General features: G+C 42.5%; 1 protein-coding gene across 5 annotated transcripts in view; it reads left to right on the plus strand.

The window, feature by feature from the left end:
- The window catches only part of MCF2L2 (MCF.2 cell line derived transforming sequence-like 2), a 229075-nt gene that overhangs the window by 89989 nt on the left and 117345 nt on the right, over positions 1-21741 (plus strand). For all 5 annotated transcript variants that reach the window (XM_034438892.3, XM_034438891.3, XM_087872485.1 and 2 more), the window contains exons 7-15: positions 1665-1814; positions 4564-4685; positions 7902-8016; positions 10310-10429; positions 10686-10877; positions 13460-13651; positions 14319-14496; positions 17985-18088; positions 20895-20983. In XM_034438892.3, coding sequence (XP_034294783.2) covers positions 1665-1814; positions 4564-4685; positions 7902-8016; positions 10310-10429; positions 10686-10877; positions 13460-13651; positions 14319-14496; positions 17985-18088; positions 20895-20983 — 1262 coding nt within the window. The remainder of the gene's footprint in view (positions 1-1664; positions 1815-4563; positions 4686-7901; positions 8017-10309; positions 10430-10685; positions 10878-13459; positions 13652-14318; positions 14497-17984; positions 18089-20894; positions 20984-21741) is intronic.

Below are 21741 nucleotides of genomic sequence, written 5' to 3' on the forward strand. Positions count from 1 at the left end.
ATCACATGACCCCTGGATATTGCAACCATCATAAATATGAATCAAAGCATTAAACATTATATATGTTTCAGGATCAGTGGTAGGTTTGTCTTGGTTTGCCCCGGTTCGGGCAAACTGGTAGCGGCGGTGGGAAGCTCCGCCCACCTGCCTGGACATCATCACGGATGCTCTGCACATGCACAGAAGGTTCTGCGCATGCACAGAAGTGCCATGCGCGAGCGAAGTGAGAGCGTGCATGCGCAAGCGAAGTGAGAGCGCGCATGCGCAAGCGAGGTGAGAGTGCGCATGCGCAAGCGAGGTGAGAGTGCGCATGCGCAAGCGAAGTGAGAGTGCACATGCGCATGCTCACAGTTCCGAACCGGTAGCGAAGGTAAGTGGAAACCGCTACTGTTCAGGGTGTTTTGTCCCTTAATAACTTCACAACCTTCATCTTTGTAAATAAAAAGATTATCCATAAATCTTCCTTGCTGGGTCTTCCTTTGAACTGAATAAACCCATTGCTTAGGTTAGGACCTGACGGGACAAATTGAGAAAAAAATTAATCAATAAAGAGACATAATACTGTTTTATGGGCATGCGTGAATATATCAGTGATTTTTTTTCCCCCTGGCTTTTATGAAATTGCAGGTAGTTCTTGATTTACGACTACAATTGGGGGCCAGGACTTCCACCATCGCTAAGTGAGGCAGTCATTAAGTGAATGACACCGAAGTTTATGACCTATTTCGCAGAGGTGGTTAAGTGAATTTGACTTCTCCCATTGGCTTTGCCTGGGAAGGTTGCAAATGGGGATCACATCAGGGGTGAAATGCTCCCGGTTTGGACTGGATCGCCTGATCTGATAGCGATGGCGGCGGGTGGTTCGGAGAACTGGTAGCAAAAATCCCTGTGCCCCCCCCCTCCCCACCATGCCCAGCTGAGCCGCATGATCATCAGAGGCTTTTTTTTTTTTTTACTTTTAAAAGCATTTTTTCTACAACTCTTCCGACGAAAAAATGCTTTTAAAAATAAAAAAAAAAGCTTCTGATGATCACGCAGTTCAGCTGGGATCATCAGAGTATTTTTTTTCCTGCAACCTCTTGGCCGTAGAGGTGGTAAAAAAAATGCTTTGAAAATTCTCTTGACGATCCCAGCTGAGTTGCCTGATCGGCAGAGGCTTTTCAAAGCATTAGAAAAAATGCTTTGAAAAGTTAAAAAAAACAAAGTTGGCCACACCCACCCAATCACATTAACCTCACCACCACCAAGCCACGCCCACAGAACTGGTAGTAACAAATTTTACATTTCACCCCCGGATCACATGACCCTTGGACGGACAGTGCAACCATCATAAATACATGCTGGTTGTCAAATGTCCAAATTTTGATCACGTGACTATAGAGATGCTGGGACAGTTGTAAATGCGAGTACAGGTCATAAGTCTCAGTCTAACGCCATTGTAACTTCAAACACTTACTTAAATGTATGGTCATAAATCAAGGACATCCTATATCTGAGCATATAATTCTACTGACTGTACAGTGCGCTTCTTTGAACCCAGAGGGATTTCATTCCAAATAAATGAATAATTTATATTATTTGGGGCTTTGCATGAATAATTCCTTGTCTTTGTGAATCCGGGTGTAGCTCATGCTTCTTCTTTTTAATTTGCACCCTCCGCCCAGGCCATTGAAAATTTTGCCATGACTGTGAAAACCACAGCACAGATGTTACAGGCCTTTGGAACAAACCTGGCGGAAACTGAACTTCCCAACAACGTCCAGTGCACGGAAGAACTTTTGTGTTCCCACACAGAACAACACACCAAGTTGAAGGTGAGCCTGTGTGACTTCACAACTCTGTAGGGGATTTTGCCAGGGTCTCCCTGTCCATCCAAACAAAGGTTTCCTGAGACGGAGGTGAGAAGTCAATTTTTAATTATTTCATTTACTCATCCGTTTGGCTTATTTCCTCTTACAAGAACTCAGTATGGTATATACCAGTGATGGCTAACCTTTTTCGGACTGAGTGGCCAAAGCGCGATTGAACCCCCAAAATGCAATGTGCGTCCTGCCCCATGTATGCACCACGCCCCCGTGAATACACACATGTCTAGGGATTGGGGCTGCCTGGACTCCACAGTGGAAAATATTACATTGAAAATGAATACAGCAATAGAGAGAGAGATGAAGGAGGGGAAGAGAGTTGGAAGGGAGGAGGAAGGAGAGAGAAGGATGGAAGAGTAGGGAGGAAGGAAGGGAAGGGAAATTAGAGTAGGAGAAAAAGTAAGACGGGGGGAAGAGAGGAGGAGAAGGAGAAGGGAAGGGGAAGTAGAGAAGAGAAGAAGAAGGTGGGGAAAGAAAGTAGGAAGAGATAGGGAAGAGGGAGAGGGTAGGTTTGAGGAGAAAGATTGATGTGCAATAAAAAAGATGAAGTGAAAGAAAGGCAGCTCCAAATATAAATATATTAAGATAAAGAATGAACTGTTTAAGAATAAAAGAGAATAAATATGAATAAATAGTAAAGTTAGAATCTAGGGACAAATGAAGATGGTTTATGTAGGCAAGTATAGAAATATTGAGATATGTTTTTAAAAAAAGAAAAGAAAAGGGGGAAAACGATTTTGGAAAAAATTGTAATTGAGTAAAATGTATTTGAATTTGATTAATTGTATAAGATAAGAAATGGTCAACACTGTTCAAAAAAAAAGAGATGTGGGTGAATGTGGGAGAGGAGAAAAAACCAATAAAACTTGTTTAAAAAAAAAAGAAGAATGCACAAATGTCCCCCGCACACACCATGCCCATGTGTGTGTGCTCTCTGCATGCGCCCCACCCCTTGTGCATGCATGGCAGAGACCTGATGACCAGCTGGCCAGTGGGAGGCGCACGCACATGCACGGCGGAACTGAACTGGGGCAATGGCTCGCGTGCCCACAGAGAGGGCACTGCATGCCACCTGTGGCACATGTGCCATAGGTTCGCCATCATGGGTATATACTGTAGGTAGTCTTCCATTGAAGTCTACAGTAGAGCCTAAAATTGACTTAAGCAAGACAGTTTTGAACTGTTTTGCTTCAGTTAGACCAGGGGTCAGCAACCTGTGGCTCTGGAGCTGCATGCGGCTCTTGGGCCCTCTGCTGTGGCTCCCTGTCAGGTGATCCCACCACTGGCTTGCCCCACCCCTCGCCCTCCCCTCCCAGTCATTCCTCGCCTGGCCTGAGAAGGTAAGGGTGACAGTGCGGGATGGAGAAGCGGCCAGGGCAGAGACAGAGAGATACAGAGAGAGGGGGAGAGAGAGAGGGAGGAAGGGAGAGAGAGAGATGTCAAAAGGATTTTGTGGTTCCCGGTGTTTTTTAACAACTGGTTCTCTGCCATAATGACCGGCTGGGTAGGCAGGGCTAGGGGGAAGTGAGTGACATCCATTTGGCCACGCCCACCCAGGTTTTGTGGCTTCCGGTGTTTTCTTTTCTGTGGGAAACGGGTCCAAATGGCTGTTTGAGTATTTAAGGTTGCAGACCCCTGAGTTAGATGAATCACTGCAGTTGTTAAATGAACCTGGCTTCTTTCACTGAGTTTCCTTGTCGAAAGCCAGCTGAGAAGTTTACAAATTATGATCACATGATCCTGGGATACTGCAACTGCCATAAATACACTCAAGTTGTCAAGCACCCAAATTTTGATCATGTGACCATGGGGATACTGCAGTGTTCATAAGAGCAAAAATTGGCCATCAGTCACTTCATCAGTTCTTTTCGGTATGTTCTTTTTATTGGATTAGAATTCTTTATTGGCCAAGTGTGATTGGACACACAAGGAATTTGTCTTTGGTGCATATGCTCTCAGTATATATAAAAAGACAAGATACATCTGTTAAGAATCATAAGTTACAACACTTAATGATAGTCATAGGGTACAAATAAGCAATCGAATCATACTGGGAAACAATCAATATAAATCGAAAGGATACAGCAACAAGCTACAGTCATACAGCCATAAGTGGGAGGAGATGAGTGATAGGAACAATGAGAAGATGAATAGTAGTGCAGACTTAGTGTTTAGTTTGACAGTGTTGAGGAAATTATTTGTTTAGCAGAGTGATGGCGTTCGGGGAAAAACTGTCCTTGTGTCTAGTTGTTCTGGTGTGCAGTGCTCTATAGCATCGTTTTGAGGGTAGGAGTTGAAACAGTTTATGTCCAGGATGTGAGGAGTTTGTAAATATTTTCACAGCCCTCTTTTTGATTCGTGCAGTATACACGTCCTCCATGGAAGGCAGGTTGGTAGCCATTGTTTTTTCTGCAGTTCTAATTATCCTCTGAAGTCTTGTGTCTGTCTTATTGGGTTGCAGAACCAAATTTATCTTTCTCAGGCTCCAAACCATGTCATGAAGTTTGGCTTATAACCATGGGAGCCAAATTGCTATCCAGGATGGGCCTTTGGGGCTAGAGAAGAAGAGAATTTGATTATAACTCAATGCACTTATGACCCTCGGGGTTCGATTCTAGCAATATGTGACAGGTGTTGCAGGACTTTAAGATTAAATGAGAACTTTTTCCCCCCCTTCCTGTTTCCCAATGTCCTACAGGACGAGCTGAAGCTAGCAGTAAAGCAGGGAGCCATGCTACTGACTTGTATCCGAGAACCTGTCTCACGTGCCACCAGCAGACTCAGTCCTGATGAACTAGAAAACGTGGCAACGGTGGAAAGGTAAAGACCTCAACACTGAAGTAATTTGTTTTGTAGTTCAGGTAGTCCTCGAATTAGAACTATTTGTTTAGTGACCGTTCGTGAATGCAGCCTGGATGCGTTGGCGAGAACTCACCGGTGTTGTTCTGTCCCAGCTACAGACCCCAAAGAACGCAGCACACACAAAGTCTATACAAACCTTAGTTTACTAAAATAAAATCAGGGTTTTTTTAAACAAAGGCTGTTAATTAACTTTCTTAACAGCCTGCAAGAATCCAAAGAATAAATAATCTTAATCTTACTATGGTTGGCAGAAAGCCCAGAAGCAATTTGCAGGAAACTGATAAGAGAACTAAGATCCAGACGCGAAGGAGAGTGAACGAAGTTGTTCCCTGCAAATTGCTTCAGTTGGCATTCCTCCTTAAATAGGCTAAGGGAGTGGCCAATTAGCCCCAAGTCTTACTCTCGAGGAGACCTCCTCCTGAGGAGCCACTCCTGCCTTTTGGCAGCTCTGCATGCCCATCCATCGAGAAGAGGCTCCTCCTCTTCGTCCTCTTCACTTAAGGGAGCTTCTGGAGGTTCTGAAGGCCCTGGCTGAATCCCCGCCTCTGGCACCACATCTTCTCCAGCCTCATTGTCTGACTCGAGTGCCAGCTGCACAGGCTGCTGGCGCAGCACCACACCAGCCTCCTCACTGTCCGAATCAGCCACCAGCTGCACAGGCCGCATACGGGCCACAACAGATGTGTTATGTGACAGATGAATGCCAACCCGTCTTAAATCTAAGATTTACAAGACAACCATCCGCTCTGTTGCACTGTATGGCACTGAATGCCGGGCAGCAACAACAGGGACCAAACGCTATCTCCATGCCATAGAAATGCAAATGCTCCATTGGGTATCGGGCATCTCCCTTCTTGTTCACATCACAAATGACACTATTTGACAACATTTTGGTGTGACATCAATTATAGAGTAGATGAGAGAAGGCCGGCTCCGTTGATATGCACATGTCCAGAGAGCAGTACCTTCCACCGTGGCCAAGACTACCTACCAACTAGAAGTCAATGGCCGGCAACCTCGCAGGTGCCCAAAACAGAGATGGTAAGACACCATCAACAAACATATGCAAACCGCAGCCCTGCGCCCTGGAGATGCAGCTGACTGTGCAAAGTGGTGCTCAATGATCCGAAAAATTGACCATGCACTTGCGGGAATACGCTAGGAAGGAGGAGGAGGAGGAGAAGGAGAATAGAATAGAATAGAATAGAATAGAATAGAATAGAATAGAATAGAATAGAATAGAATAGAATAGAATAGAATAGAATTCTTTTTTATTTATTTTTTTATTATTTTTTTTCATTCTTTTAAAATTTGATTTATATGCCGCCCTTCTCCGGAGACTCAGGGCGGCTTACAGTGCGTTAAGCAATAGCCTTCATACTTCTGTATATTTATACAAAGTCAGCTTATTTCCCCCACAAACTGGGTCCTCAATTTACCTACCTTAGAAAGGATGGAAGGCTGAGTCAACCTTGAGCCTGGCGAGATTCGATCTTACTTTAATTGCAGACAGCCAAGTTTTATTGGCCAAGTGTGATTGGACACACAAGGAATTTTTCTTGGTGCAAAGAAGAAGGAGGAAGGGAAGAAGAAGAAGAAGAGGAGGAGGAGGGGGGGGAGGAGAAGAAGAAGAAGAAGAAGAAGAAGAAGAAGAAGAAGAAGAAGAAGAAGAAGAAGAAGAAGAAGAAGAAGAAGAAGAAGAAGAAACGACTTAGGATCGTTTTTCACAAGTTATGATCGTTGATTTGAATACCAATTCTGGGTTTACATGCCTGGGATTGCAATTTAAATTAATTATGATCAATTTTAGTGTCATTCCCACCTAAGCATTTCGTCTCTGTGCCTCAGAAAAGTGCTTGCAAAGTTTTAAAAAGTGTGTGATAAGAATAGCAAGAAGTTTAACTAATGGCAAAATGGGAGAAGAGGATACATATCCCAAAAATGTTAGGAGGATTTTGTATATGTTGTACCAATTTTTGAGACCAGGGCAAAAATGATGCTTCAGGAAATGCAAAAATCATCTATTGGATGTGGCCTAGATGACATGAAGTAGCCCAGACAAGAAATACAACTAGAATTGCTACTTCTAACTTTACTGTAGAGTTAGAATAAGACTAGACTAGACTAGACTAGACTAGACTAGACTAGACTAGACTAGACTAGACTAGACTAGACTAGACTAGAATAGAATAGAATAGAATAGAATAGAATTATTTATTGTCCAAGTGTGATTGGACACACAAGGAATTTGTCTTTGATGCATATGCTCTCAGTTTACATAAAAGAAAAGATAATGTTAGTCAAGGATCATAAGGTACAACACTTAATGATAGTCATAGGGAAACAGTCAATATAAATCTTAAGGATACCAGCAACAAAGTTACAGTCATACAGTCATTAGTGGAGGAGGTGGGTGATAGGAACGATAACAGAATCTTGCAAGATTTAACTTTTTGTCTTATCCTTTCCTTTTACCCTTTGGAAAACTAGGTAGGTGCACTCCTGAAACATTTTCCACCTGCCCTCCTCACTTTCTCTGGGCTGAGATATTGTTTATATGCTGGTTATCCAGTCTTCAGCTTTTTCTCCTACTCTCTGAAGGTCATTTCCACATACTCGACCATGAGAGTTTCCAACCTTGACAGCTTCAAGACTTGTGGACTTCAACTTTAAGACTTGGGGACGTCAACTCCCAGAATTCCCCAGTCAGGATGGCTGGCTGGAGAATTCTGGGAGTTGTAGTCCCCAAGTCTAAAAGTTGCCAAAATTAGATACCTTCTACCATCTGTAATCCAGCGCATTAACCAGTGCACCGCATCAATTCTTTGTAGGATAATGAAATAATTAATTCAGCCACTTTTTGGACTTCCTAACTAGCAGAATCCTTACATGGCAGGCTGTATTTTTTTTTTTTTTTTATGGTGAGTAAAATTTGTCAAGTGCTTCCAAGCCAAACTACAGATCTTTAGTAGCTTTTTGCATTTGCTTGCTTTATTCTCAGAGTTGTAGGAACAAACCTGGATTGTTTACGAAAGAACTAAAAGCTTTAAATGTTGCTTTGCAACTGTCCCATCTCCGCGGAGAAAGAGATGGGTTTCATCTAGGCTTATTTCAGTATCTTGAAATTCAAAGGAAGAAATCATGTTTCTGAATCAAATGTCATTCTTTTGGCAGGTTGCTTGCCCAGTTGGATGAGACCGAAAGAGCTTTTGATCAATTTTGGTCCAAGCATCACCTAAAATTAGAGCAGTGTTTGCAGCTCCGACATTTTGAACAGAATTTCCGTGAGGTAACTCTTTTGCACGTCTCTTAACCCTTAAATTTGTTCCCCCTCCTCCGTTGCCTTCCTGGGAATTTGGCAGATCGGTTTTGTTCCTTTATATGTACTATTCTCATCCAAAACCAAATCTGCAAGAAAGGAAAACAGATATTCAACTTATAAGACACCTGGGTCACTGTCAGCCAGTGATTCTTAGCAGGATTTCAAGATGGGAGAACTTGATCAGCCTTAAAATATCCATGATTTAATATCTAAACTTCAGATGATCTAGGTCAGGGGTCGGCAACCTTAAACACTCAAAGAGCCACAAAGGTCCTAACCGGAAGCCCCCCATTCAATTCTGGAGCCGACCAGAAGTCCGGTTCCCCCACCATAGAGTCTCCTCCTAGTGTGGCGTCCTTTTTCCTCTGCTGACCAGAAGTCCAGTTCCCCCACCATAGAGTCTCCTCCTAGCGCGGTGTCCTTTTTCCTTTACCTGCCCTAACTGAAAGCCCTATCAATTGTGGAGCTGACCAGCGACAGGGAACCGCAGCAGAGCGATGAAAGAGCCACATGCGACTTCAGAGCCACAAGTTGCTAACCCCTGATCTAGGTAAAGTCACAGCTGGACTAATGGGTGTTTTTTTCTTCTTCTCCAGATGTGATCAGAACAGCAATTGTAGGAGGAAATGTTTGTTTTGTTCTGTTCTGTTCTGTTCTGTTCTGTTCTATCCTGCTCCTGCTCCTGCTCCTGCTCCTGCTCCTGCTCCTGCTCCTGCTCCTGCTCCTGCTCCTGCTCCTGCTCCTGCTCCTGCTCCTGCTCCTCTCTATTTTTGTCTTCTGTCATTTTATATTCAATGATTTTAATGTTTATTATACTGTAAGCTGCTCAGTTGTTTGAAACAAGATGGGCAGTAAATTTAAACAAACGAACAAAGTACATTTCCACCTATTGTGTTTGAAGTAGAAAATGCTGCCCAGTCTCAAAGCTGATGTTAACCTCTTGAAAATGAGAACTGAACAAGGTCAATTTAGGAGTGTTTTCTATGAGACAAATCTTTGAATATTTTGATGATGGTTATCATAGTTTCCTGGTCCATTATCCTTTCTCTGTAGTTGTGTTTCTGGTCCTTAAATAAAGAGCTCAATAGCAAGTTACGGTCCCAACTCATTCCATAAATATATATACTTATTTGACTTGTACCACCAAGAACACATAACTGCCACAGATTCATGGAATAGTTTTGTGGATATGTAAAAATAATTCATGGATTCCGTGAACGTTTGATGAATAAGCGATGATCTAGATGGTACTTCTGCCATAACCACTGAGAAATCCAGTACAGGTAGTCCTCATTTACCAACCACAATAGGGACTAATCAACGTGATCCTTAAGCACGATGTTATGGGTCCATGCCAACTTAAGCTGGCAGTTCTGGCTGTGGACTTTAAGTGAATCACTGCAGGTCCTTAAGTTTAATGTCACAGAACTGATTTGCAACTTTCTGGCAACTTCCTCATTAATTTTGCTCATTGGAAGCTAGCTAAAGATTGTTACAGATGTTTATCATGCAACCACATGGTGTTGTGACTGTTGTAAAGATGCACCAGTTGCCAAGCAGCCAAATCACAATCATGTGCCCACAGCGACACTGCAATGGCTGCCACCTCAAGGACCTGTTGTGAAAGTTTTTCAGTGCCGTCGTAAGTTTGAATGGTCAGTGAATGAATGGTTGGTAAGCAAGTACTACCTGTATGTGAAATAATCCATGATGGTTATAGCATTTGCCAAGCTGCCCTCTCTAATTTTGTTTTTTTGCTTTAATTTATATGCCGCCCTTCTCCGGAGACTCGGGGCGGCTTACAATGCATTAAGCAATAGCCTTCATACTTTTGTATATTTATACAAAGTCATCTTATTGCCCCCACAATCTGGGTCCTCATTTCACCTATCTTTGAAAGGATGGAAGGCTGAGTCAACCTTGAGCCTGGCGAGATTCGAACTTGCAGTAATTCAAGCAGCAGTTGTTAATAACAGTGCTTTAGTCCACTGTACTACAGGCTCTTCAAATTGCATTAGATTAAAAATTCCATCTTCATCCAGCAGGCAACAATAACTGAAGGACATCGAATTATGAAAAGCTGTTTTATTATATTCTAGTTGTGGATAGAAAGTATGCATTATCGGTCAATCTGCGGTCTGTCTGTCTTGGTAGAAGAATTATTCCTTGATTATCTATGATTTGCTTTGACTTCTGTAGTCTAACAGCCAGAAAATTGTAGCAAATTTGCTCCACCTTTTTGTGCCCATTTTTCTTGTAGGTCAAATTAACACTGGACAACTTGATGGAAGTGCAAGCAGTTTTCACGGATATTGGAGACAGCATTTCCCGCGTGGAGCATATCCTGAAGGAACAAAGACAATTAGAAGAAAGAGGACAGGTAAATTGGGCTTTGTAATAGAGCTTGTTCTTGCTTAACAATCGTAACTGTGACCAGCAACACTGACGTTAAGCAAGACACCACACGATTGCAACATGGCTGATGTTGCAACATGGAATTCTGTGAGTTGAAGTCTACAGGTCGTAAAGGGGCCATAAGTTACCCACCCCTGATGTAGGTGGCTGAAACTCCAATTAAATTGTGGGTTATTCCCTTAAGCCTTTTGATGTTTTCTTTGTCCTTCCTTCTTTTACAGGAACCTTTGGAAAGAGCCCAGTCCTTAGCTGTCCACGGAGACCAGTTAATCCAAAATGACCATTATGCAATTGATTCCATTAGACCGAAGTGTGTTGAACTCAGGAGGATCTGTGATGACTTTGCCAATGAAACCAAGAAAAAATACGATATCTTGGGGAAATCCCTTGAATTACACAGACAGTTAGATAAGGTAAGAAGGCTGGGTTACTGTGAGTAAAGCTCAGAAAAAATTAATTGCTCAATAGTATTAAAGATTCACGGAACAATATACAGTCAGTCTTACTACCACAATTGAGCCCAAAATTTCTGTTGTTGAGTGAGACAGTTGTTAAGGGAATTTTGCCCCATTTTACAACCTCACTTGCCACAGCTGTTAAGTGAATCACTGCAGTTACATTAATCCCGATATAGTCAGTTGGCGCCATCTCTTGACTATTGGGGGCGAGTCGTTGGCCCCCACAGATGGGGTTCGCAACTTGGGCATCCTCCTGGACTCACGGCTGTCTTTTGAAGAGCATATGACGGCCGTAGCCAGGAGGACTTTTTATCAGGTTCGCCTGATTCGCCAGTTGCATCCCTTTCTGGATCGGGACTCATTACGCACGGTCACTCACGCCCTTGTCACCTCACGCCTGGATTATTGTAATGCTCTCTACATGGGGCTCCCCTTGAGAAGCACCCGAAGGCTCCAACTGGTCCAGAATGCGGCCGCGCGGGTGGTAATGGGAGCAATGTGGCGCTCTCATGTAACCCCCCTCCTGCGCGAGCTGCACTGGCTCCCAGTGGTCTTCCGGGTGCGCTTCAAGGTTTTGGTTACTATCTTTAGAGCGCTCCATGGCTCAGGACCAGGGTACTTACGAGACCGCCTCCTGCCACCAATAGCCTCTCACCGACCAGTTCGCTCCCATAGAGAGGGACTCCTCAGGGTGCCGTCGGCCAAACAATGTCGACTGACGGCCCCCAGGGGGAGAGCCTTTTCTGTGGGGGCACCTACCATCTGGAACGGGCTTCCCCCGGAGTTACGAAACATCCAAGACTTACGCATATTCCGCCGTACCCTGAAAACATTTCTATTCCAACAAGCTGGTCTGGCCTAACTCTCCCTTTTTAATTGGCTTTTAAACTGGCTTTTAAATTGGGTTTTAAACCTCTTTAGATAAATTTGGATGTTTTTAATCTTTGAGCCTAAATTACTTAATCTGTTTCTTAATAGTTTTTAACTTCTATATGTATTTGTATTTATTATGGCTGTTCACCGCCCTGAGTCCTTCGGGAGTAGGGCGGTATACAAATATGAAAAATAAATAAAATAAATAAATAAATAAAATCACTCAGTTGTGGCTTCCCCATTGATGTTACTTGTCAGAAGGTTGCAAGAGGTAATTTACATGACCCAGGGACAGTGCAAGCATCCTAAATATGAACCAGTTACCATGCATCCAAATTTTGATCATGGGACCATTTAATCCACCATAAATTTTTTGCATGGTGATCATTCATAGTTACGGAACACATAAAAAGGGTAGGATTTGATAAAATGATTATAGCCACCATTATAACTTTTGTGATCCCTTTTCTGTTGACTGTGTTGGCTCCCCTGCCTCTCATGCTACATAAAAGACTACTTGGCCTGAGATGGTGTATATGTTGCTGGCAATGTGTGAAAAACTGGTATTGTGTAGAATGCCTAAGAAATCTATAGAATGTGTGACATTTTTAGGCAAAGTATGAAATGTCTGTGTTAGTTTAACATGCTATATACTTTCCCTAGGCATTGTATATAATACCTAGGTATTATGCAGAATGACAAGAATTGTTTAAGCAAAGTATGAAAAGAGAGTCATGAAAATGGCTAGGATTAGGTTTACATAATCCCAACCCTAATCTTAATCCTAACCCTATTCTTAACCCTAACTCTATTCTTAACCCTAGCCCTCATCCCAACCCTAATTTTAATCCTAACCCTAACTCTAATCCCAACCCTAATCTTAATCCTAACCCTAACTCTAATTCCAACACTAATCTTAACCCTAACTCTAATCCCAACCCTAACCCTACTCTTAACCCTAACCCTCATCCCAACCCTAATTTTAATCCTAACCCTAATCCCAACCCTAATTTTAATCCTAATCCTAACCCCAACCCTAACCCTATTCTTAACCCTAACTCTATTCTTAACCCTAGCCCTCATCCCAACCCTAATTTTAATCCTAACCCTAACTCTAATCCCAACCCTAATTTTAATCCTAATCCTAACTCTAATCCCAACCCTAATCTTAATCCTAACCCTATTCTTAATCCTAATCCTAATCTTAACCCTAATGTTAACCTTTTATTTAAAAGATGTATATGAAAATGAAAGAAGAAATGCAAAATAAAATATAGGATTTTCCTACTGGGAAAAAAAACCCAAGAGAAAAGAGAAAAAGTCCAGTATTGATTACTTGTTGCAACAAGCAAGGCTAGAATGGGATTTTAGCAGGAGTATTCTACACTTTGCTGGTTTGCCTTTTGGCACTGCATAGAATGTGTGCAATATTAAGTGTTTCATCCTTTGGCGTTCCATTTTTGTCATTCTATAGATTTCCTAGGCATTCTATAAAATGCCTAATTTCACAGATTGATGGTAACATATCCATTTAATACTGTATATTAATGGTGCCAAGTCTTCATTCTTCTGCTCCCCTAAAACGACCCAGCTCACACCACAAGGACCCTGAGGAAATGTATTATCTGAGCTTTTAACAGCATATTCATCTCCTCTTTTTCAAGGCTAGCCAGTGGGGTGAAGCTGGAATCTACCTCTTAGCTTCCCAAGCTGTAGACAAATGCCAGACACAAGAGGGAGCTGAAACTGCACTTTGTGAGATAGAGAAGTTCCTGGAAACTCTCAAAGACTACCAGATGCTGAATGCAAAGGAGTTCTACAACCAGTTTGACATGATTCTCACCCCAGAAATAAAGGTAAGATCCTAAGTGGGCAGCCAGTGTTTGATGAACATTTGTCCAAGGGTATTTGAGAGCCTTCAAATCTGAAGGCAATAATGTCAGTTGATAGTCAATACCAAAGGTGTCCAACTTTGGCAGCTTTAAGACTTATGGACTTCAACTACCGGAATTGTGGAATTGTGGGAGTTGAAGTCCGTAGAGTTGCCAAGGTTGGACATCCCGGATCAATGCTAAGACCAAGCATCAGGTGCCAAAAAGATGCTTTTGAGTAGAAGCATTGCATTGGTTCCTTAAAGGTAAAGGTAAAGGTTCCCCTCGCATATATGTGCTAGTCGTTCCTGACTCTAGGGGGCGGTGCTCATCTCTGTTTCAAAGCCAAAGAGCCAGCGCTGTCCGAAGATGTCTCCGTGGTCATGTGGCTGGCATGATTAAACGCCAAAGAGGCACGGAACTCTGTTACCTTCCCACCAAAGGTGGTCATTTTTTATGTCCTTTCGAACTGCTAGGTTGGCAGAAGCTGGGACAAGTAACGGGAGCTCACCCCGTTATGCGGCACTAGGGATTCGAACCGCTGAACTGCCGACCTTTCGATCGACAAGCTCAACGTCTTAGCCACTGAGTCACCACGTCCCCTTTATTGGTTCCTTACATAACCCCAATTTATTTATTTTTTCTCCTGCAGAGCAATGCCCAAAGAGTACTACAGAAACTCGAAGACGTGCAAGAAATGTTTGAGAAGAGACAAGTCAGCCTCAAGAAGTTGGCAGCCAAGCAGACCCGACCAGTACAACCCGTTGCCCCTCATCCCGAATCCTCGCCCAAGAGACCCTCTCCTAAAACCGTCCGTCCTGCCTCGTTAGGTAAGGTTTTGGGGGAATACCGTGGGACTGAGTGACTCTGGAGCCCCATGTTTAGAGAGATGGTCTCAGGAATGCCGTGCGAGACGCAATCAAAACACAGCTACAGCCTTATTCAGCTCTTTTGGCATGCTGGTTTATTCGCATCCGCGTCCGACTACACACTGTGATTCGTAAACACGATTGAAATCGGTGCTACGTTACACCAAGAATGGGGCGTTTATATAGCCCATCTTTTCATTAACTCATTAGGACCGCGCCCTTGTTTGTTACCACGCCCCTCTTTTAGGGGCGTAATTGGTCTTCAACGTGTTCTGGAAGGTGCTGCCGCTGTGTCCTCCGGAACGGCCCTAATCCTGTCGCACCCGATACCACCACCCCACACCCCGCATACGGCCGCCTTCACCCAGTGCCACCACCACCAAGTATGTATATGTCCCTCGATGCTTTCAGCACGCGTTAGCGATGTCGAGCAGGTTGCTAGGCTTGACAGGTTTTCTTGGCCAGGTGTTATCTGCCGATGTCCTTTCTCTATTTATTCAAGCTATCTTAGTAGGGTGCTGGTTCCTGGAATTGCACCCAGGTTAAGAGTCTTTTTAATCACCTATATGTTTCTACGTATTTACTCTCAAGCTAGTCCTACAGATCTTTCTGAATGTGTGAGTCATAGTTCTTCAACTACCGGTGACTTTACAACTCCTGGAATTTTCTGCACTGTGACGATTTAATGGTGGAACTTACCGCAAGTTGTGGTGTCCCCTTTATTGTAGTGTTCAGCAGAGGCTAAACAACCATCTCTCTGTGGTTCTTAAATTGGATTTTTTTTCCACCGAGCAAGGGATTGGACTCCAGGGCTTGTCTGATTGCACCTTAGGCAAAGATAATTGTAAAATAGCAGAATTAGGTCTTTTTAATTCTCACTTAATAAGATCTCTATTGTCTTGCCCAAGCCTGGACAGCAAGCCTACTGACCCCCAAAGGGGACAGCAAGAAAAGATGGGAAATGCAGGAAGAGAAGGGAATTCATACCGTATTTCCCTGAAAATAAGACATCCCCTGATAATAAGCCCAATCGGGCTTTTGAGCGCATGCACTAAAATAAGCCCTCCCCAAAAATAAGCCCTCCCCAAAAATATTTAAACACATGTGCAGCGGGCATTTAAATGGAGACAGAGCTGGAAATCAGGTAAGACGGCAAGAGGAGCTGCCAGTCTTGCTCCATGCGCCCCAAAATAATAAGACCTCGCTGAAAATAAGGCCAAGCACTTATTTCGGGGTTCAAAAAAATATAAGAGAGGGTCTTATTTTGGGGGGAAAATGGTACATATTTGTAACTGGATATAAGTAGTCCTTGACTTACGATCACAGTTGAGCCCAAAATTTCTGTTGCTAAACAAGACAGTTGTTAAGTGAGTTTTGCCCAATTTTACAACCTGTTCTTACGTGATTCACTGCAATCGTTAAGTTAATAACACGGTTGTTAAATGAATCTGGCACATGACCCTGGGACACTGCAACTGTCATAAACACGAGTCAGTTGCCAAACTTCTGAATCTTGATCATGCAACCATGGGCAACGGTTGGAAGTGTGAAAAAAGGGTCATAAGTCCCTTTTTTCAGTGCCATTGTAACTTCAAACGGTCGCTAAGTGAAAGGTTGTAAGTTGAGGACTATCTGTATAAGGATGCTGCCGGGAAAGGAAATGCAACAGACAAAAATAAAAGCACGGGCGTGTTTGGATTGCGTGTAGATAAGAAAATTAACATTGCGAATAGCAGGAGAGCTATATTACTATATTTAGTTTTTATTGGTTATTTTTTTTTGGCAATGGAGCAGTAGTGAAAGGCGACATTAGAAATAGAAATGTTACTCGTTTCTCCATTAGGGAGCCTGCAGGGAATACAAAAAAAAAAAAAAAAGTCAAAATGGCACCAAGGGACGTGATTAAAGCCCCATCCCCTTTTTACCAGCATTATAAATTATATAGACCATTTAGAATACAAAGCAAAAAAAAGAGTCTTGAGAGTTAACAAGGTTGATACTATATGGTATAAACCAGAGGTGGGTTTCAGCAGAAATTTTGAGTAGTTCGGAGAACCAGTAGTAAAAATTCTGACTGGCCCCGCCTCTATCTATTCTCTGCCTCCCGAGTCCCAGCTGATCGGGAGGGAATGGGGATTTTGCAGTAACCTTCCCCTGGAGTGGGAAGGGAATGGAGATTTCACAGTATCCTTCCCCTGCCATGCCCACCAAGCTATGCCATGCCAACCAAGCCACACCCACAGAACCGGTAGTAAAAAGTTTTGAAACTCACCACTGGTATAAAGCTATTACGAAATCTAGTTGTTCTGCTTTGGATACTACAAAGACTCCACCCATAAGGTAACAAAGAAAACGAGTCACGGAGAGGATTCCTGATGATACCACAAGCCCTGGTCAAACATCGCTTTTATGCCATGTCTTGGATAGAAGGAAGTGAACTTCCAATCATCTTTTCTACCATCCTCACCACTCTCTGCCCAACCTTCCTGTCCGAAACAGTGATAACTCCAAACCACACAGTGGATACAATAGGATGCTTTCAATAGTTCCTCTATAGAAAGTGATAAGGATAGAGGATGCCCTCCCCCACCATGCTGTGGAAGATGATGGTCAAGCACCCAATTCATGATCACATGACCATCAGGGATGGTGTGATGGTTATAACTTTAAGGATGAGTCATAAGTCACCTTTTCCTAAAGCTTCTGTAATTTTGAACCATTGTTGTAAATCCAGGACTATCTGTACACTGAACCCTCAAATAACGCAGGTGGGGTTCTCGCAAAACAGTTAAAACATTGTTTGCATTTATTTATTTATTTTATTTATTTATTTTATTTTATTTTATTTCTATACCGCCCTTCTCCCGCGGGACTCAGGGCGGTGTACAGCCAAGATAAAACATTGCATATAAAATTTAAAAACAATTTAAAAAACAATTAAATAATTTCGGCCCAAGATTTAAAAACAACCCAATTAAAACCGAATTCAATTAAAACTGAGAGGATGGGATCAAGCCAGCCCGGCTAGATGGAATAGGTGTGTTTTCAGGGCCCGACGAAAAGTCCGGAGATCTGATATTGTGCGTATCTCAGGGGGTAGGTCATTCCAGAGGGCGGGTGCTGCCACAGAGAAGGCTCTCCCCCTGGGGGTCGCCAGCCGGCACTGTCTGGCCGACGGCACCCTGAGGAGGCCCTCTCTGTGCATTGCATAAACGCAACTAATGGTAAGTAAAAAGGGGGGAAGAGAGGAAAAAATTCCAAGTTTTTAAAAATTCTATTGTATAAGCAGCACAATTAAGTTGGATAATTTTTTTTTCAGACATCTGATAACACAACTTGAAATGCTGCCTAATCCAGTGAGCTGCCAGTTCTTGTCTTTGTGCTTATGGTGTGGCATTTTCTAATCTTTTGAGAGTTCTGTTTATCTGGTCTTTTTTTTTTTTTTCCAGCTCCCAATAGAAGATCAGTAGAAATTCCTAGCCCTCCAAAATCCATTTCTGATGCAGATTTGTCAAAAAAGAAAAGTGTAAAGAAGGCTAAAGGTGGAATTAAGGTAAGAGAGTTGTGATATTTGCAAATTAAGTTTTCAGGAGAGAGATTTCAGCAATGTTTCTCAACCTTAGCAATTTAGAGAAGTTTGGAATCAGCCTTCTATTTTTCCGATGTCTAGACTTTGCTCCCTCGCCTCACAAGATTTTATTGCCAACAATGCACATAAAATTGTAGTAATACAGCTAGTCCTCAAGTTATGACCATAATTGAGCGCAGAATTATGATCATAAGCCGGTTATTAAGTGCGTCATCAAATGACCATGCTGGATTTCGCAACATTTTTTGCAGTGGTTGTTAATTGAACCCATTGTACCCGATGGCCGTTTTTTGCCAGAAATGTGACCACAAGAAGCTGCAAACGGCCATAAAGGTGGGCCAGTTCCAAAGGCCCAAAATGTGATCATGGGACTGTGGGGGAGGGGAAGCAGACATTGGAACTTCAAAACAGAGTTGTAAGTAGAACTTGGGGAGGTTCGTCATAACTTTGAACGGTAGTTAAAACAACCAGTCGTAAATTGAGGACTACCTGTAAATTTATTTATTTTTATTTATTTATTTATTTTTCATATTTGTATACCGCCCTACTCCCGAAGGACTCAGGGCGGTGAACAGCCATAATAAATACAAATACATATAGAAGTTAAAAACTATTAAGAAACAGATTAAGTAATTTAGGCTCAAAGATTAAAAAACATCCAAATTTATCTAAAGAGGTTTAAAACCCAATTTAAAAGCCAGTTTAAAAGCCAATTAAAAAGGGAGAGTTAGGCCAGACCAGCTTGTTGGAATAGAAATGTTTTCAGGGCACGGCGGAATATGCGTAAGTCTTGGATGTTTCGTAACTCCGGGGGAAGCCCGTTCCAGATGGTAGGTGCCCCCACAGAAAAGGCTCTCCCCCTGGGGGCCGTCAGTCGACATTGTTTGGCCGACGGCACCCTGAGGAGTCCCTCTCTATGGGAGCGAACTGGTCGGTGAGAGGCTACTGGTGGCAGGAGGCGGTCTCGTAAGTACCCTGGTCCTGAGCCATGGAGCGCTCTAAAGATAGTAACCAAAACCTTGAAGCGCACCCGGAAGACCACTGGGAGCCAGTGCAGCTCGCGCAGGAGGGGGGGTTACATGAGAGCGTAACAGCATCCATTTTTGGTGGCGCCATGTTTCAGAAGGTTTTGGTGGAAGTGTGTTGGAAGTAAAACTGGCAGGTCAAATCATTGCAAAATTTAATATATCTGTTTTCCACTTTCCAAAATACATACATATCCAGAAGGCTAGGCCCATCTTATACAACCGTGATGGCGAACTTATGGCATGCATGTCCAAAGTGGCACACGAAGCCATATCGCCTGGCAAGCGGCGTTTGCCTGTTTGTCTTCCAGGTTTCTGGCACACATGTGCATGCGACAATCAGCTGTCCTTTGCGCGCGCGGCAGTGCCCAAAACCAGTGTGTGCATACATGCCGCCCAGCTGATTGTCATGTACACATGCGTGCCAGAACCCGGAGGTTCAGCTTTTCCAGAGCACGATTCCTTCACGCATGTGGCAGTGCTGAAAACTGGTCTGCACATGCGTGCGGGCCAGCTGATCCTCAGGCGTGCATACATGCTAGAACCCGGAAGTTCGGGTTTTCCAGAGTGCGGCCCCAACGAGCATGCGCGCACACGTGCGATGTTTCCGTGCAACCTTTTCGGCACTCGGTGCCATCACTGTTATAGAACATGATTGGGTCACCAGCTTTGTTTCCTGCAATCCTTGGAAACAGATCTGACAAAAGGAATCAAATAATAATAATTAAATCGATCTCCAGTCAAAAATGGCTTGATTTACTAAATCTTTTGTTGTTGTTCAGTTGTGCTTAATCCTAGATAGTTTCTAATGTCAGTTTCTGATACTCCCAGACAAAACCATCAAGGCACAGGAAGTAACAGAGGACAAGGAGTAAATACTGGAATAGACAGCCACATGAAAATTCAGACATTGAAATTTTTTCAAGAGTCATTGGACTTCCAAGTTATATTATTCATAAATGAATTCCTGTTATTTTTTTCATATAAGGTTCCCGGCCAAGTAAGAATTGGGCAGCATAAAGGTGGTTGTGAGATGACCAGTTTTAGAGTCAAAACAAAATTGAGAGCCAAACCAGAATGATTTTGCCATTTTTACCATGGCTGTTCACCACCCTGAGTCCTGTTGGAGAAGGGCGGTATACAAATAAAATAAAATAAAATAAAATAAAATAAAATAAAATAATAAAATAAAATAAAATAAAATAAAATAATAAAATAAAATAAAATAAAATAAAATAAAATAAAATAAAATAAAATAAAATAAAATAAAATATAAAATAAAATAAAATAAAATAAAATAAAATAAATAAGAGCCTTGGTAGTACAGGGGTTTAAGGCACCCTGTTATTAAGCTGGTTATTAAGACCAGCTGCCTGCAATTATTGCAGGGTTCGAATCTCGCCAAGGCTCAAGGTTGACTCAGCCTTCCATCCTTTCTAAGGTAGGTGAAATGAGGACCCAGTTTGTGGGGGCAATAAGCTGACTTTGTATAATTATACAAAAGAATGAAGGCTATTGCTGAGCACATTGTAAGCTGCCCTGAGTCTTTGGAGAAGGGCGGCATATAAATCAAAAATTAAAAAAAAAAAATTCATTTCTTTAAGATGCGAGTTTCCAGGTGACGGCAGTTTTTATAGGAAATTTAGAAGTTGTCTTCTAGGCAGATAAAGGAGCCCTGAATCTCAAAACTTTTTTCTTTTGTTTTGTGTTTTGTTCCTGTGTTTTTAAAAAAAACTAATATACAGATTGAAGTGATGCATGAAGCGAGTCAGGGAGGTTCCAGCAGAGTCTTGGTAATAAGTGAAAGTGAAGAAAATCTTTCCACTAGGAGAAGGTAGGAAATTTATTGTTCTCAGAAAAGTGGTTATTATTATTATTTTTTAAAAAATGGGTCCATCTGTTGTTCTGATCAAGGAAGTGGTGTGTTACTATTGTGTCAGAAATATGTGCAATTTCAGGACCATGGGTGGGATTGGAAAAAAAGGAGGCTTTACATTCCAAATATATAGGTAGTCCTCAACCTACAACCATTCGTTTAGTGACCATTCAAAGTTCTAATGGTGCTGAAAATAGTGACATAAAACCAGTCCTCACATTTATAACTGCAGCATCCCCACAGTCACGTGATCAAAATTTGAGCATTTGGCAATGGGCATGTGGCAGCATCAGTGATTGCAATTTGTGGGCTTCCTAGCTATCTCTGGCAAGCGTAGTCAATGGGGAAAGGCGCATTCGCTTAATGACCATCTGATTCACTTAACAACTCAGTGATTCAATTAACCACCGTAGCAAAAAGGTCAGAAAATTGGGCGCGACTCACTTAATAACCCGCCTTGCTTAACAACAGATGCTCTGGTCCCAGTTATGGTCGTAAGTCAAGGACTACCTGTATTCCATTACTAGTTCCTTGGGTCTCTAGCACAAAATTTGAAGATAATGCTGTGTATATTTTATTTGTAAAAGGATGAACTAGGGTTCATTGACCTTGTATGAACCCAGAACATGGACCTATCTCAAAAAAATAATACGGAGCAAAAAAAAAAGATGCAGAGAAGAATAATCAAAATATAATAATGTAATAATCAGATCTCC

The sequence above is a fragment of the Pantherophis guttatus genome, chromosome 6, assembly GCF_059756535.1.
Source record: "Pantherophis guttatus breed Tessera chromosome 6, ASM5975653v1, whole genome shotgun sequence".
Lineage (NCBI taxonomy): Eukaryota > Metazoa > Chordata > Lepidosauria > Squamata > Colubridae > Pantherophis > Pantherophis guttatus.